The following is a 15,555-nucleotide window of genomic DNA, read 5'->3' as shown; positions in this document are numbered from 1 at the left end:
AAAGAAAAAGGAAGAAAAGAAAGAAAGAAAAAAAAAGAAACAAACAAACAAACAAAAACCCGTGTACACCGGTAAATTTTAAAAGATTCTTGGAGCCCATACTGCGACCCAGACCATTTGACCTTTCTCTTTTTTATTACAAATTCGTGTTGGTGACTACTTGTGAATCATTTTTATATTTTATTTTTTTGTAAAACAAACCACTTTTGCCATTATTAAATTACGTCGTATTACAAAGAAAATACCACTTTTCAAGGGTCAACATGCAAACGTAGACAAAGGAGGATAACCATCCACTGTATTTCAAAGTAATGACCCATTTCATTTTAACGGAATATGTGAACGAAAAAAAATAAATATTCATACGTCTTTTCACTAAATCTAAAAAAAGCAAAATATTCACAATCAGACCTTTTCCCTTTGTGTCTGTGAGCAGTAATATGCGTTTCTTAATGAGACGGGCCACCAAATCCGAGACTAGAGATAGTAAATAAAGATATTGCTGCAGCAAATTTTGTCTCATATAATAAGCCTGCAATTCCCTGTCACAGAGATAAGAATGACTAATATATCTTAAAAATAAAATATTTTCAAATTTATTGCTTAATTTTAAAAAAATCTCCATTGTAATTTTATTTGCTGTTTAAAATGATAAGCCATATTTATTTTAATTAAATATTTACATTTCCTTTTCACAAGAAAATAAATTTGACCCTGATATTATGATAATATTTTTTTATTTATTTTTCTGTGTGTTTGATTTTAATCTGCACCTATATTTAGCTATTTTTTACAAAGAAAAAAATTGTCATCTTTTAAATAAAAATTAATTTCAAGTGTAATTCAGAAAAATTTTATTTTTTAAAAGTCAAATTGATTTATAAAAGTGTTAAAATAATAAATAAGAAATAAATTTTAATTTATTTCTAAAAAATAAATTAAAATAAATTTAATAAGAAATAAATTTTATTGCCTTGAAAACGTATAAAATTAATATTTATTTTTAGAAATATATAATTTTCAGAAAATATTCTGAAGAACAAATTTATAAAGAATAGATCTAATCTAATCCCATCTAAGAATTAAAAAAAAAAAAAAAAAAAAAAAAAAAAAACGATACATTTTGTGACAAATGCTAATTGCAATGAAAGTAATATGTTAAGTTTTCTAAATTCGGCTTTTTTAAAACTTTGTTAAATTTACTATATGAATAAAAATGTGATATAGTTTGTGATGTCATTCGAAAGGAATTGCATTCTTAAAAACGGAATAATATTTTAAAGAAAGTGAAATAAAGTGCTAGTTACATTATGAAATCAAACTATTTTCTTAGCTTCTTGTTTTTCTTCAAAACTATATTGAAATTAAATTTAATATATTTTTATTTGCCAAAATGAAAGTTAACATTCATTCATATGTTTGCTGCTTTCATGAAAAGTATGAAAATTCAAGAAGGAGAATCTGATTTATTTCTTTTTTATGTATAAAATCTGGAATAATGAAAGCAACAAATATTATACTCCGCAATAAAAAGCAATGAAATTATTGGAACATGTAATATAAGCAATAATGGAACAAATTTATTTATTTAATTTTGGTAAGATCTGAGAAAATCACTCTTAAAAAAATTAATGATGAAAGCCGATATTCATGAGATGCATCGTTAAAAATTTCAATTTCATTTCATGTTGTAGATTAATTTATATGCTAATTGCCTCTTAATTAGTTAAGAGCAAAGGTATGCGTTAGTATTATAGTTCATATGAAGAATGGTTAATGTCACGGATTTATTAATAAAAAAAAGAAAGCTGGCTATTTTCTGTGAAATACATGTTAGCCAACTAGTCTCTGTCTGGTTTCTGTAAGGAATGAGAAAGTGGAAAATCCCATATAAAGAATTTTCATTTCTTTTGAAATTCATGAGCCAATTTTACATGCTTGCCAAACTGCAGTCTTTTTGTTCACACCCTACAGAAGAAAATTTAAAATGTTTATCTCAGTAATTCTAGACAGTATTTTCTTTACTTGAGGAAATAAAAATTCAAATATTCATAAATGCTTTCCATCAATTTTTTGATAGTTTCTAATTCGTGAGCTTGATCTTCTAACAATGGGAAAACAAAGTTTTTGAATAAATGTAAAAGGTATTGCTCGTCAAGAAGAGAAAAAAGTCGTTTACCTTGAATGCAGAATTCTGGGAAATCTGTTTATCGTTTGTTATTAAGCTAACTTGGCTCATTCCAGATTAACTGATGTGCTCTTTGTTCTGTTCTTGTTCCAGATGAGCTAACATGCTTGACATTTCATGGCTGTGAGAATGAAAAAGGCAAGAAACACCTGTATAAAATAGAAACATACAGAGAGACATCTACATGCATTAATCTCATATTATTTATACAAGAAATAGTCTTTAAATAGAATGGTAACACAAGAAAATGGAAAAAAAAAATTTTGGTAGATCATGAGAAGAATAAGAAATGAGAAACCATCAGCTTTGTCTGACACCAATGTACGATTTCAACGGTTTTCCATTGCTTTTTTTCTATTTTAGTATGTTTAAAAAAAAAGAAACCCTATTTCAAAGCGGTTTGTCTATTTAAATGTTTGCCCCTGTTATTTTAAAAATATATGTTAATTACGCTAGAAGAATTATAAGTTTCAATGCCATGAAACGAGTCAATAAAAAAAAATGATTCGGACGAATTTATTACTTGACAATTATTCAAAAGATAATACAATATATTTTATCTTTCCTTTTATATGCTACACTAAATTTTTGATGACTTACTTGAAAAAAAAAACATAAATTAATTTTAATCTCCATTTCAAGATTGCTTATGTTGCAAATGGCATTTAGCGATATGCAAAATTTTTTGATATTTATAATGTGCTTATTTATGATAAAACAGACACTTGACGTATTAGAAGAAAAAATTAAGATGCGATTTTTTCGTTATACAATAAAAAAGGTTAAGTCATGCACACAAGACTATGTCTCTTATCAAAAATTGTCCCTTAACATGCCTCCCCGATTAAAATTGCCGGATTCAAAACTCCTGAATAAGGTTAGAACAAGTAAAGAATAAATAACTTTTACAATGAAAACTGGATGCGTAAACACAAAGACAACTTGCTATTGATTTGAATAAAACAAAATAATTCACCAGATAAAGTATGTTGTTTTAATAAGACAAAAATTTACAACATCACAAGTAGAGAGTATATGGCTTTGGATGGTAAGTGTTTTTAGAGAAATACTTTTAACATACCACTTCTTTTTTATTTTGTATTATATTTGCTTAGAAATAGAACTTAAGTAAATAAATTTTTTTTTACTTCCATTCTAGACATAGTCGTATCCTTTCAAAGAAAATTAACACTTATAAAGTTAAGATCTTATCAATCCTTAAAAAATTATGTAAATATCTAGTAAATTGATTCGCAGAATGTAAGGAGGAATTAAAAAAAAAAATATGATGTTTTATTCGATAAATTGTAATTTATAGTCAATAATATCTTGCGTTGACGTTAAAATATATACAGGGTGCTATGAGCAGCAATAACTAAAGAATAATATATATTGTAAAATTAAGTTTTGATAGTGAATAAATTACACAGATATCGAAATACATTTAATCAATTTTCCTAACACAGCTTCAATATAATATCTTACAAACGCGTGTACAATATTATAAAAATAAAAGTTGAGCATGCTACAAATTATTAAATTAAAAATAAAATTAACATTAGTACATAAATGCAGTTTTCCAAAGAAGGAACTAAATATTGCATGATTTAAAATTCAATTTCTAATAATATAACCTCAATAGATCAATATACATTTTCATTCATTTACAAAAGAATATTTCCTACCGTGATTGTGAACTTTACAGTACAAAAATCCCAACAGAATCTCTATGAAGATCTGGGCTATATTTTGGCTAGTTGCGAACTTTCATATTCTCTCATTTAAAGGCTTAAAATATTTAAAATAATGCTCATTTTTTTGTAGACAATACTCTTTTTTAGACAAATATACTAAGCATTGTTTTGTTTTCAAATCAAACTTTTTTTTTCGGTTTGTGGTGAAATTGGTTACCTGTTTTTGGCACAATATCACTTCAGGAATATGACGGAATCGTTTTCAGAGCTTAAATGATGTCTCTGCAATATGCATTTCTCATTCATGTTTGTTCCTTTATTAAAATGTATTAACACAGCTGCAGACATATCTTTTACTTCAATTTTTATGCATATTCGGATAGTCATTTTTTTTTTTTTATGTTTAAAGATTTCGTTTTCAAACATTTGTATGCTGAGAAATAACTCACATTTTCAGTAATCTCAGATGTCCTTTGATAAAACAGGTCATCTATTACAGTTATCACGTTATACCTTATATATATCTCTCTCATTATTTTTGTCCTACGATATGTTTGAGCCGCGTGAAGACATCGTATCTACTTGGAAAAAAAACCTATCGTAAAATTATTAAATCTTTGACCCGCTTCCGAGATACTTTTATCAAGTTTTGCGAACTAAGTTGTTATTTCTTCCCTAATAAATGAAGATGAAAAGTTTTTTTTTTCTCTAATAAATGGCTGACTATATATTTTGAGTAAGTTTGACAGTTATAAAGAACTTCCAGTAATGCATGACCATCAGACAGACGAAATTTATAAGATATACAGGGTGTCCCAAAAAATATATACACATTTTAGCAGCTGATAATTGTTATTTCGTCTTTCTTTACAGACTGAATCCATTGAACCGAGTGATGGCAGACAGACTTAAATTTGAAGAAAGGAAATTTATTCTAAAATGCTACTGGAAGTATGAAAATGCAGTAGAAGTGAAAATACAATTTAAGAGGGAGTTTAACAAAGAACCACCTACACGAGTTACCATCACTCGAATTAGAGATAAGTTTGAAGCTGATGGAACTGTTCAGGACGTCCATAAACCTGCAACAGTTGTTCAGTTGAGGGCAACCATTGAACATGAATTTACGAATATCCCAAGGGAATTGTTCCATCATGTGTGCTATTCCATCGCTTCGCGTTGTCAGCAGTGTCTGGAGCAGAACGGACATCATGCGATAACAAGACAATAGAATGTAGAATCTTTTACATGTTGAAAATTATTCGAATTATAATAAACCCCAAATTTACAATTATTTAAAGTGTGTATACATTTTTTGGGACACCCTGTATATCACTGCAATGTTAGGGTCCTTTTAGACAAAATTCTAGCAACATTCCCAAAATTTCTTTGATATATTGTGTAATTCTATGCATCTGATGTCGTTAGAAAAACATCTGTTGAAATCTTTAATATTTGTTCCAAATTTAAATTTTCATCAAGCTTATACTATTATACTACTTTTATACATTATTATTAGATAATATCGATGTATAAAACTAAATTACATTGAAGTGTGTCACATTTGTATAACCCTATTCATTATATTCTTTATTTATCAACAGGAAAGAATCAAAGGAGTTTTAAATGACGCAAATGTGCTGGTAATTTTCGGGGGGGGGGAGGCTACTACACAGTCTGATTTTCCAAAAGACAAATGTTTTATTATTATTATTATTATTATTATTTTAATCTGAATACACATATATGGATATTATCACCTAATTATCACCTATTTAAAATTACATTGAAGTGTGTCACATTTGTATAACCCTATTCATTATATTCTTTATTTATCAACAGGAAAGAATCAAAGGAGTTGTAAATGACGCAAATGTTCTGGTAATTTTCGGGGGGGGGGGGGGGAGAGGCTACTACACAGTCTGATTTTCCAAAAGACAAATGCTTTTATTATTATTATTATTTTAATCTGAATACACATATATGGATATTATCACCTAATTATCACCTATTTAAAATTACATTGAAGTGTGTCACATTTGTATAACCCTATTCATTATATTCTTTATTTATCAACAGGAAAGAATCAAAGGAGTTGTAAATGACGCAAATGTTCTGGTAATTTTCGGGGGGGGGGAGGCTACTACACAGTCTGATTTTCCAAAAGACAAATGCTTTTATTATTATTATTATTTTAATCTGAATACACATATATGGATATTATCACCTAATTTTATAAAACTCCGCGAAGGCAGCCGTGTCTTGGTAGTAAGGTCTCGGCTTCGGAACCGAAGGGTATCAGGTTCGCTGGTGTGGAAGTTTGGAGAGTAAATGCCAGCTCAGTTGTTGTTCTCTTCATCTAGCCGCGGTCAAAATTGCGAGGTCCGTCCAAAAATAGCCCTAGTGTTGATTTGAAACGGGACGTTAATATTACTAAACTAAAACTGAGATTTTAAGTTCCCCAATCCAAGAGAAATTGAATACTTTGAATTTCACTATGCTTGTTCAGCTTCCAGCGACTGCTTAAATTAATCATCATCAAGTACCATTACTTTTGTTATGAAATCAGTTTTTCAAAATTTATCTCAAATATTCGACATTAAATGGGATTTATTAAAATAGATAAAAAAAAATAATATTTCTAATAATTTATTGGTGAGAAGATATAAATGCGGCCTTCCACGACAATACTTTCTCAGATTTAAAAAAAAAATCAAATCAGCATTTGCTGCCAAATTTTGCTTTTTACAATTACACCATGAAAATTCATTTTTAGAAATCAATTATTTGAATTCCATCTAAATTTTGTTACTGCTTCGAATATTACATCAAACATTTGTACAAACAAGATTCTTTTTTCAAAATTGGAAATATTAAAAATTGAAAAATTATTTTACACCCAACAGCAATCAAGCATAATTTACCTTCTTAGATATCTTATGTATCGTATCCAAATCAGAAAGGGGGGGAAAACGTATTTGTGATTATATAAAGCATGTAAGAAAATAAAATTAGAATTGAATATTTTAATAATCCGTATATTTTATTTATAATTTTATGAATCAATTAATTAATCTATTTTTGGATTAATCAATTATTGTTTTTGTGATTGAATTGGTAATTCTATGAAATAATTTAATTGATAAGCAATTTAATATACTGTCTTAGTCATCCTTATAGAAATTTTTGCAACATGATAAATATAGAAATAAAATAAATTATTATTTTGCTAGTAAATCAACTTTGCACAGGATTCATATTTTCTCCTACAGTCAATTTTGTCTGTAGATGTGAACCACAGATGAGTCATGAGTCATCTGTGGTTTACGCCTACTATCTAATCGCACCGAACAATCTATCTAATTAGATAATCTCTTTACCACTGTAGTTAGAATAGGATAAACAAGGAGTCATCTAATTGGATAGATGATCCGATTATCAGGCGGGATTGGGGGAAGTAAACGTGTTAAACACAATAATGAAATCTGCTAAAATTTTACCAGCGTTACGGTAAAAATTTACACTCATTTCTCTTCCATTACTGGATCCTAATAGATTTTAAAAAAAAAAAAAAAACTTAATTTTTTTTAAATATAAACACTAAATAAATAATTCTTCCTGATCATTTCTTCAATGTTTGTTTCAAATTAATTCTAAGCATATAATTGAAGTATTAATTAGAACCGAGAATGATATGTTCAAATGCAGCATTCGCTAAAGAGGTGCTTCATCAAACACTCATTACATCAGTGCATTGTTTTAAAAATGAGGAGAATGATGAATGAAGTCTCGTCAAGTCGTTTTCCTGGGTAGTCGTTCCACAGTATGAATCATCATAATGAAGCATCTAATAACGAAAGTTGTGTAGTCTTTTATAAATGATGATGATTAGGTAATTTCTTCTTAATTCATACTGTTAAATGGTAGATGACTGCGTTAAAACGTCGATTTTTCAAAAATATGATTTTTTTTATTTAATGCACTTAATGTATGAACAATTTTTATTATGAAACCTTTTGAATTTGGCTTCTAAGTTCATTTTTAAAGGGAGTTATGCTGACTTTCATATTTCCATTTATATGCATCACGTACACTTATATACATTATTACATTTATATACATTATTATATTTATATTCATTACATTTATATACATTATTACATTTAATGTTATTTTATAACTTTAAATGGTGTTTTCTCAAGGTCTAGACTTCGGTAGACTTTATTTACGGAACACTTCATAGATTAAAATCTAATGCATATTTTTCGCTCAAATTTCATATAATTTCTCACTGCCTTGCAGTTCCTGAACTAGAAAATAAGTAATCTACAGATTTAGGAGTATTCTATAATTGTGTTACTGCTTCACAGTGAGAAAAAAAATTGAAAATTTCGCATTATTCAGTAGCCGAATGTTAACATTACAAAATGGATAAGAAAATAGCTTAATTCTTAGTTCAGGAAATAAATAAAGCATTTTTAAGCTATCTGATGAGTTTTAAATAAATTATTTCATAAACTTCTAAGCCAGAAAAACTTTTGCCTCAAATTTCTTTTTTAGCCAAAAACTCCTATTTCTTAGAATTAAAAAAAAAAAAAAAACACTTTTCTCATTTTACCGGTGTATTTTGCTTTTATAGATGTTTTTAATGTTATTTTTGTCCAAAATGTAACTATAATTTGATAATATGACTATTTTAGAAATTTTTTCTAAAAATTCAAAGAATGCCCATATCTGAATAATACATCTATGTATATTTAGGTATATATTTTATTTGCATTACTGAATAAAAAATCTAGGCATATTTATAATTTATAAAGAGCATAATTCTGAGCACTTTTTTTATATATATAATAAGTAGTTAGTGCTGAAAATATTTACATTACTGAAATATAGAAATTTTTCAGTGTTCAGATGGATTTTTGTAATTCCTATTTTTATTTCCACGGACTGTGAGAAAAATTAAGGGTGTTATTCTGATTGGTCTGTCTAAAATTTTGTATTTAACTTAGAATATTACATAATAATAGCATAAATAAAATTTTATATTTAAATAAAAATGTTACATAATAATAGCAAGCATTATTGCGACATTTAAAAAAAAATCAATAACGCTTCTAAAATGTGTATTTGAAAAAATATAAATTCGCAAACGTATCTTTTATAAGTATTTTCATATTTGACATGTTCATATGACAATTTTTCTCTGAATCATCTGACATTTTCCAGCTACCTAACCCATTTCAATACAAATTCCTTAAAAACAGAAATTCTGTTCGGTAAAATTTTATAGTAAAAACTAGAAAACATTTACATTAATGAGTAAAGGCATTTAGCGGTGAAATTTATTTTATTTTTGTCGACCAGTAAATTGTTGATATTTCAAAGACATATTCCTCAATTTTTATGATTGCTGAATGTACAAATAGGAATGGAGATAAATTGGCAACGCGTATTTTATTTAAATTCTTCTGCTCCTAAATTATTCAAAAAATATTTCTGAAAACTAATTTAAGGCCTGGTGCTAAGGTCTCGGCTACAGAACCGAGACCTTAGGTTCGAGACCCGATTCACCGAAGAACCGTGGTGTAAACGAGTCTGATGCACATTTAATATGTCAGAGCCAAACGTTCTCCCACTGGTGTGGTGTGGAAGATTGGTGAGGGTGTGCCAGCTAAGGTGTTGTCCTCATCATCTGACTGCGGTTCAAAATGACGTGGTCTGTCTCGAAATAGCGCTAGTGTTGCTTTAAAATCGGGACGTTAATATAAGTAAACTAAAAATTACCTTAATTTAAAATGTTTTATTGAAATAAGAAAGTAATACTTTCTATTTAACTTAATTCTGTAAATATATATTTGCTTAGATAATCGTCTTTATGTTTGTAAAAAAAATGCAAACCTTTGTGTCTAAATTATTGTTGTTAATTTGCCAAAAAAGGGGAAAGGAAATGAGCCCTGAAGAAAGGAGTCGTTTCCATTAGGAAATAATTTCATTAAATTGAACCACCGCACGCGGAAATTTCCTTCCATTCAGAAACCCCAAACTATTTCCTCACGCAGCGACGGGAAAAAGAGCGATGGCGAGAGAATGCCGTCAAAAATTAAAAAGCGAACGCGAATCTCTCGACTTCTAAAATAAAAGACCAAAAATAATAATAATAAGGCTACAAAATCATAATGTGACAGGCGTGGCGCGTAAACGAATAATACTACACGTAAAAAGACGGAGCACGCCAGAGAAGAAGAAAAATCTTTTTGGTGAAAAACCAAACAACCAAAACAAGCGAACTGCTCTCACTTGTCAAAAACCGCGCCCCTCCGTCAAGCGCCGGTCACGTGACGCAAATAGTACGTGTGGAGCCTGGCTGTGTGACTGCGTGTGAATGAGCGAAGGAAGGGAAAAGAGAAAACCACGTTTACTCATCACAACATCATCTCCCTTCTCAAGCGCACGACCGTAACTCGGGCTAAATCGGGTTTTCTTTTCCTATACGAACTTAACGGAGCATTTTTGCGGTTATTATCATCTGTTCTGACCCAATTGTGCAAACTTGCGGCCGCCCGAGCGCTTTTCGTGCAGTCTCGAAATTGTTTTTCCGATGCCCAAACTCGATTTCCGCCTTAAGATTTTCATCTTAGAATAATAATAATAACAGAAATTGTGGTTGCCGAAAATTGAAAGAAGCAAGTATTGTGGACATGTAACGATCATTTGTTTTTTTATACCACCAAATATACTTTCAAATCTTACAACAAACCAGTGGAAAGTAAAGAGACTGTTTCAACAGCAGAAATGGAATTTTCAGTGGATTATTCGCTTAATTCTTGGAACTGGAATCGAAGATATTATCTGATATCACGAACTTTTGTGTGCTTTTGGTTACTGATGACTTATACTTCAGGTAAGCCACTTAATATTACAGAGATTTGCCTACTTTACCGAGGCTTATATATAATACTTTAAAATGAACTCATATTGGGTTTATATTTACGCTTTCTTTATATAATACATGAAAGTAAGAAGATATTAAGTTACACCGTTTACTTATTATGAAGTAAATTTCTGTAGTTTTTATTTAGATAATTTGAAAAGTTCAAAAGTTTTTAATTTGGTAATACTATTTTCCAAAATTATACTATCTTTGAATATTTTATGTTTCAAAAATTTATTGGAAGGAATTTTATTTTCTTATTTTTTCCCCTTTTGTTGTTGAGTAGTATAGTTTCTATGTTATTACTGTAGTTTTGTTAAAAAATATTTTTGAGAGTGTATAAAATATTATCATTTTTTTTCTTTAAGTAAAATCGATTCATTCATGAAACGCTTATCATCAATTTATATTTTATTAAACACCAAATATTTCAGCCTCATTTTTATTCAGTTCAAAAATAAATCCAATCCTATCAAGTCTAAAAGTACTTTTGCCAATCTGTATATTTTAAAAATCTTTTACTTGGACATACATTTATTAGTATATAAAAAGCTAGAATTATAACCCTAACTTCTTGAATTTAGAATAACTTTAGATAGATACTTCCACATCAAACAACTTTTCCCTTGAAAATATATATTACTGAATTGTTATCAATTAATTGAAATCAAATGTTATTTTCGACATATACCCTGTTAAGCAAAACAAATTTTATTTTAGTAGAATTCTAAATACAATTAATACATTTTGAAGTATTAATGACTTTAATATCTAATTTTGGAGCTGACATGTATATACCAGTAAAAGTAAGATAACGAATTTTTGTGTATGTTTTTAAACTTAAAGGGGGCGGTGGAGTTATAAATTAGTAACAAAAACGTACAAAATATGAAAATTCCTTATTACTGTTTTTCCTTATTATGTATCATTTAATGCAATTTAAATATTATTTCAAAAGGTATTCTTAAAATAATTGGATATTTAATGGATTCAGAGTAGTAAATATAATTTTAATGAATTTTTTTAAAAACGACATTATTTTCAAATTTATTTATTTGCGGAATGTTCCAGGTATCTTAATACAGGTATTTATAAAAATGACTTAAAATTTATATAAAAGACTGGTGCCAAATATTAAAATAAAACTGGGTATGCATTTTATATTTCAAGTTCTTTTAGATACTCAAATATCAATTTCATTCCACCCCCCACCCGCCCAAAAAATATTAAAATATAACTAATTAAAATATAATGTATGAACATAAAAAAAACCCTTTATAAAAATTAATTTTTAAATAGAATTTTAAAATTTATATTAGACTCCTGCTCAATATTTAAATAAAACTGAGAATACAATTTATATTTCAAGTTATTTTAGATAGTCAAAAATCAGTTGTAATTCCTAAAAGTAAAAATATAAAAAAATTATGAAATTCAATGCATGAGCATACAAATAAATGAGCATACATTTTTAAAAGTTTAATTTTAAATGGAATTTTAAAATTATACCTAGATCTATTCGAATATTATTTTTATGCTATAATAAAAAAAAAATCTGTGGGAGAAAAAATTAAAATTCAAGTCACCAGATATACTAACATTTTTTAATTACAATTTTCATTTTTTGGAATTGATAATTTTGTTTTAAACAATTTTTTTAATATATTTGGCGAATGTATGTTCTAATATATATAAATAGAAATTTAATATATTTAAGTAAATAATTTGTAAAATTTCTTACAGATTCCATCATTTTATGCTTAATCCCATAGCATTAATCCTATGTAATCAATTTTTACATAGGATTAAAGCCATTATTTTAAATATAATTGACACAAAAGTGTAGATAATCTGAGCCTAATTTTAAACAGAATTTTAAATTAAAAGTAGTTAAATTAAAGGTATTTTTCTTCAATAAGTAAAAAAAAAAATCGGATATAAATATTTATTGAAAATGAGTATTTATATAAAATTCGGACGTATTCACTGACACATGTCAAATATTTAAATCTAAAACAGAATATACAAATATACCACTCTATTCATTAGGCAAATATACATTAATAACATAGCATCAAAGTCTTAACTTCAATTAAATTAGGAATCCTTTCAATCTAATAAGGAGATTATAATGTTTTAAAAAATCATTCAACTTTTTAACAAAAGTTATGCAATTATAGATTTTAAAATCGTCTCAGTATAACAGGTAGTTGCTATTTTTTAATATTTTGAGTGCAAAACTAATATAATTTCTAAAAATCTACAACAATTTCCAATTTCTCTCATGATATCGCTCTTCTAAATTATATCTTACTGTCTTTTATTATTTATCATTTACAGTGTTAAACAAACATTCAATTTTTTAAAAAATGCCTTTATTTTAAGTAAATAAATTACTGTCAACAAATCGTTTAGCATTGTCAAATTTTTAACATTTTATGCGAGAAATTATAGAAATTATCAGGCGCTCGCTATTTTGTATTATAGTTGCATAAATGTATTTCGATACATACTATTTAAAGTAATGTGCATTTTGAGTATATATATTGGAATATATATTACCAGCTTCACTAGATTAATTTTCTAGTAATTCCTTTAGACCTGTAATACTGTATATTTGTGTCAATTCGAAAAGTGTATCTGGAAATAAGAAAGTTATTCATAAATATAATGGGAAATTTGCGAATTTATTTATCAAAACTCGTACTTTTAATTTAAATGAAATCGAAAGTTATTCTTAAATACATTGTAGCTGAAGTTAATATATTCATAGCTATTTGAATAATATTTAACCCTCTGACTGCGCAATATTTAAAATCACTATTTCGATGCGATGTTTGCAAATAAGTTCAAATAATTTTCAAACAAAGTGGACCATTACTATACATTACATGATAATAATATAAGATAATAAAAATCTTTGATCGTAAAAATAAACACTTTAAACTGCGAAAAACGCAGGATGCAATAGAAAATGGACTGATTAACAACCCGCGGAATACGCAGGGGATGGGGATACGCAGCTTAATTATTGAATATACTTGCTTTTTAAAGACTTATTCAGTTGAACAATAATTCAAGAACATTAGTTCAAAATGAATTAAGTGTAGAAAAAAAAAAAAAAAAACGAAATGAAATCTTACGGAGGAATGTATATTAATACATCATTTGTATATACAAAACTTGTCTTCAACAGTGTTATCTCAAGAGTTATCTTTCAAGTGTTAGGTTACAAACTGTTGATTCTTAAAGCAGTGTATATATAGTAAGTAAATATAAGCTGTAATTGTAACATCAATGGCTTTAAGAGTGTTTCCTAATCATTTAACTCGAAATTCCACGTAAATGTGTTACATTTCTGCTGTGTAATTGAAGTTAACTTCAAAAGGAACCGCGAATAACCGGTACTCCACGGCAACACGCCAAATAACCAGGATATACTATCTCTCTATCCTTAATTACACTTCTTGGCCACCGTTTGTATCTTTACACTCAGTGTTGATTTCGATCCAACACTTACCTCTTCTAAATATACTCTCTTGCTTTGCAAGGATTCGGAAAAGTCATTATTCTCAAAAATATGCTTCTTTTGCCAATCTTTCACAGGGAAAAAATGCAGGGAAACCAAACTCTTAAAAGAATAAAGTGGAACTGATCGCGTAAAATACTAAACATATTTTTTTCCAAAGTGTTTTGAACTTAAAAAAAAAATTACTAAACATATGAGAGTAACAGTATATTAATAAATTTATAATGACTTTATAAATTTCCATTTCAAATTTACGATGCTATTGGTACCTGCTGAAGAATTGTATCATAAAAAATTGTATCTTAATACAAAGATATTTCATCCGAAAATTAGCATAAAAATAATAAATCAAATAATAGGCAGATAAACTACAAGACAGTGAATTTAAGGCTTTACTTATTTGAATTTTCAGAAATTACTCTTTTATAAATTTTATTAAGAACGAGTTCCTTATTATTTGGAATTGTTCTACACTATCTGACAAGTGATTCCTAATTTTTGATTTCTTTCAAGCTTCAAATATTTCTCATTTTATCAGCATGATATAAATAATAAAAAAAAATGAAAAAAATAAGAACTGTCCTTATTTTTCAAAATTCAATCAGAAGCAACACCAGAAACAGATGAAGTCGCTCACTTACCATGAAAAATTAACCATCCGGAATTTGACAATTCGGAATCGGGAAATTGATAGCAATAATGTCGGAAACTTGAATTCACATGGCAAAATGCTGACTGACAGGCTTCATCTTCGTATTGCACAACTGCAACCGATAGATCTACAGAAAAAGTAAATGACTTGCAGAATGTATTGATGATTTGACTTGACATCTCAATTCAGAATTACAAGGAGTACCAATTTTGAAGCAATTCAAACTAGAGTTGAACGCATTCAGTTTACAAAGCATGAAAAAAAAATATGCATAATTAATTTGCAGTGAAAAAATTTTGCCGGAGAAAAAAAAAATATATATATATATTTGAATCATCAAGAGAATTTGTTAGATTTTTTTAAAGTTAAGTTTTTTAAAAAAGTTATTTGATTTTTTTAAGTTATTAAGTTATAAATATGCTTTGTCTAACTTAAAATTTATTTCCGATCTTAATTTTGCATCAAATGCTTAATAATTTTTCTTAATACTTTTTGTTGTATGCTTTCTTTTTGAACAAATCTTTCACAAGCTATTGTTTCTATTTTATTTATTTTTTT

General features: G+C 27.7%; 1 protein-coding gene and 1 long non-coding RNA gene across 7 annotated transcripts in view; one reads left to right on the top strand and one right to left on the bottom strand.

Moving 5' to 3' along the window:
* Nucleotides 1–1,790: 1,790 nt before the first annotated feature.
* LOC129968474 (uncharacterized) lies at nt 1,791–15,064 on the bottom strand. The gene is made up of 3 exons (XR_008784413.1): nt 14,987–15,064; nt 2,180–2,309; nt 1,791–1,968 (listed from the first exon to the last, which is right to left on the bottom strand). It is a non-coding gene; the product is annotated as an uncharacterized LOC129968474 (long non-coding RNA).
* LOC129968472 (zwei Ig domain protein zig-8-like) overlaps nt 10,247–15,555 on the top strand; it is a 270,080-nt gene continuing 264,771 nt past the window's right edge. For all 6 annotated transcript variants that reach the window (XR_008784412.1, XR_008784411.1, XM_056082382.1 and 3 more), the window contains exon 1: nt 10,247–10,786. Coding sequence is in view for 4 of the 6 variants with exons in the window: in XM_056082382.1 (XP_055938357.1) it covers nt 10,678–10,786 (109 nt within the window). In the remaining 2 variants the exon portion in view is untranslated. The remainder of the gene's footprint in view (nt 10,787–15,555) is intronic.

The sequence above is a fragment of the Argiope bruennichi genome, chromosome 5, assembly GCF_947563725.1.
Source record: "Argiope bruennichi chromosome 5, qqArgBrue1.1, whole genome shotgun sequence".
Taxonomy (NCBI): domain Eukaryota; kingdom Metazoa; phylum Arthropoda; class Arachnida; order Araneae; family Araneidae; genus Argiope; species Argiope bruennichi.
The sequence above is the reverse complement of the archived record's forward strand: the minus strand, read 5'-3'. Positions and strand labels throughout refer to the sequence as shown.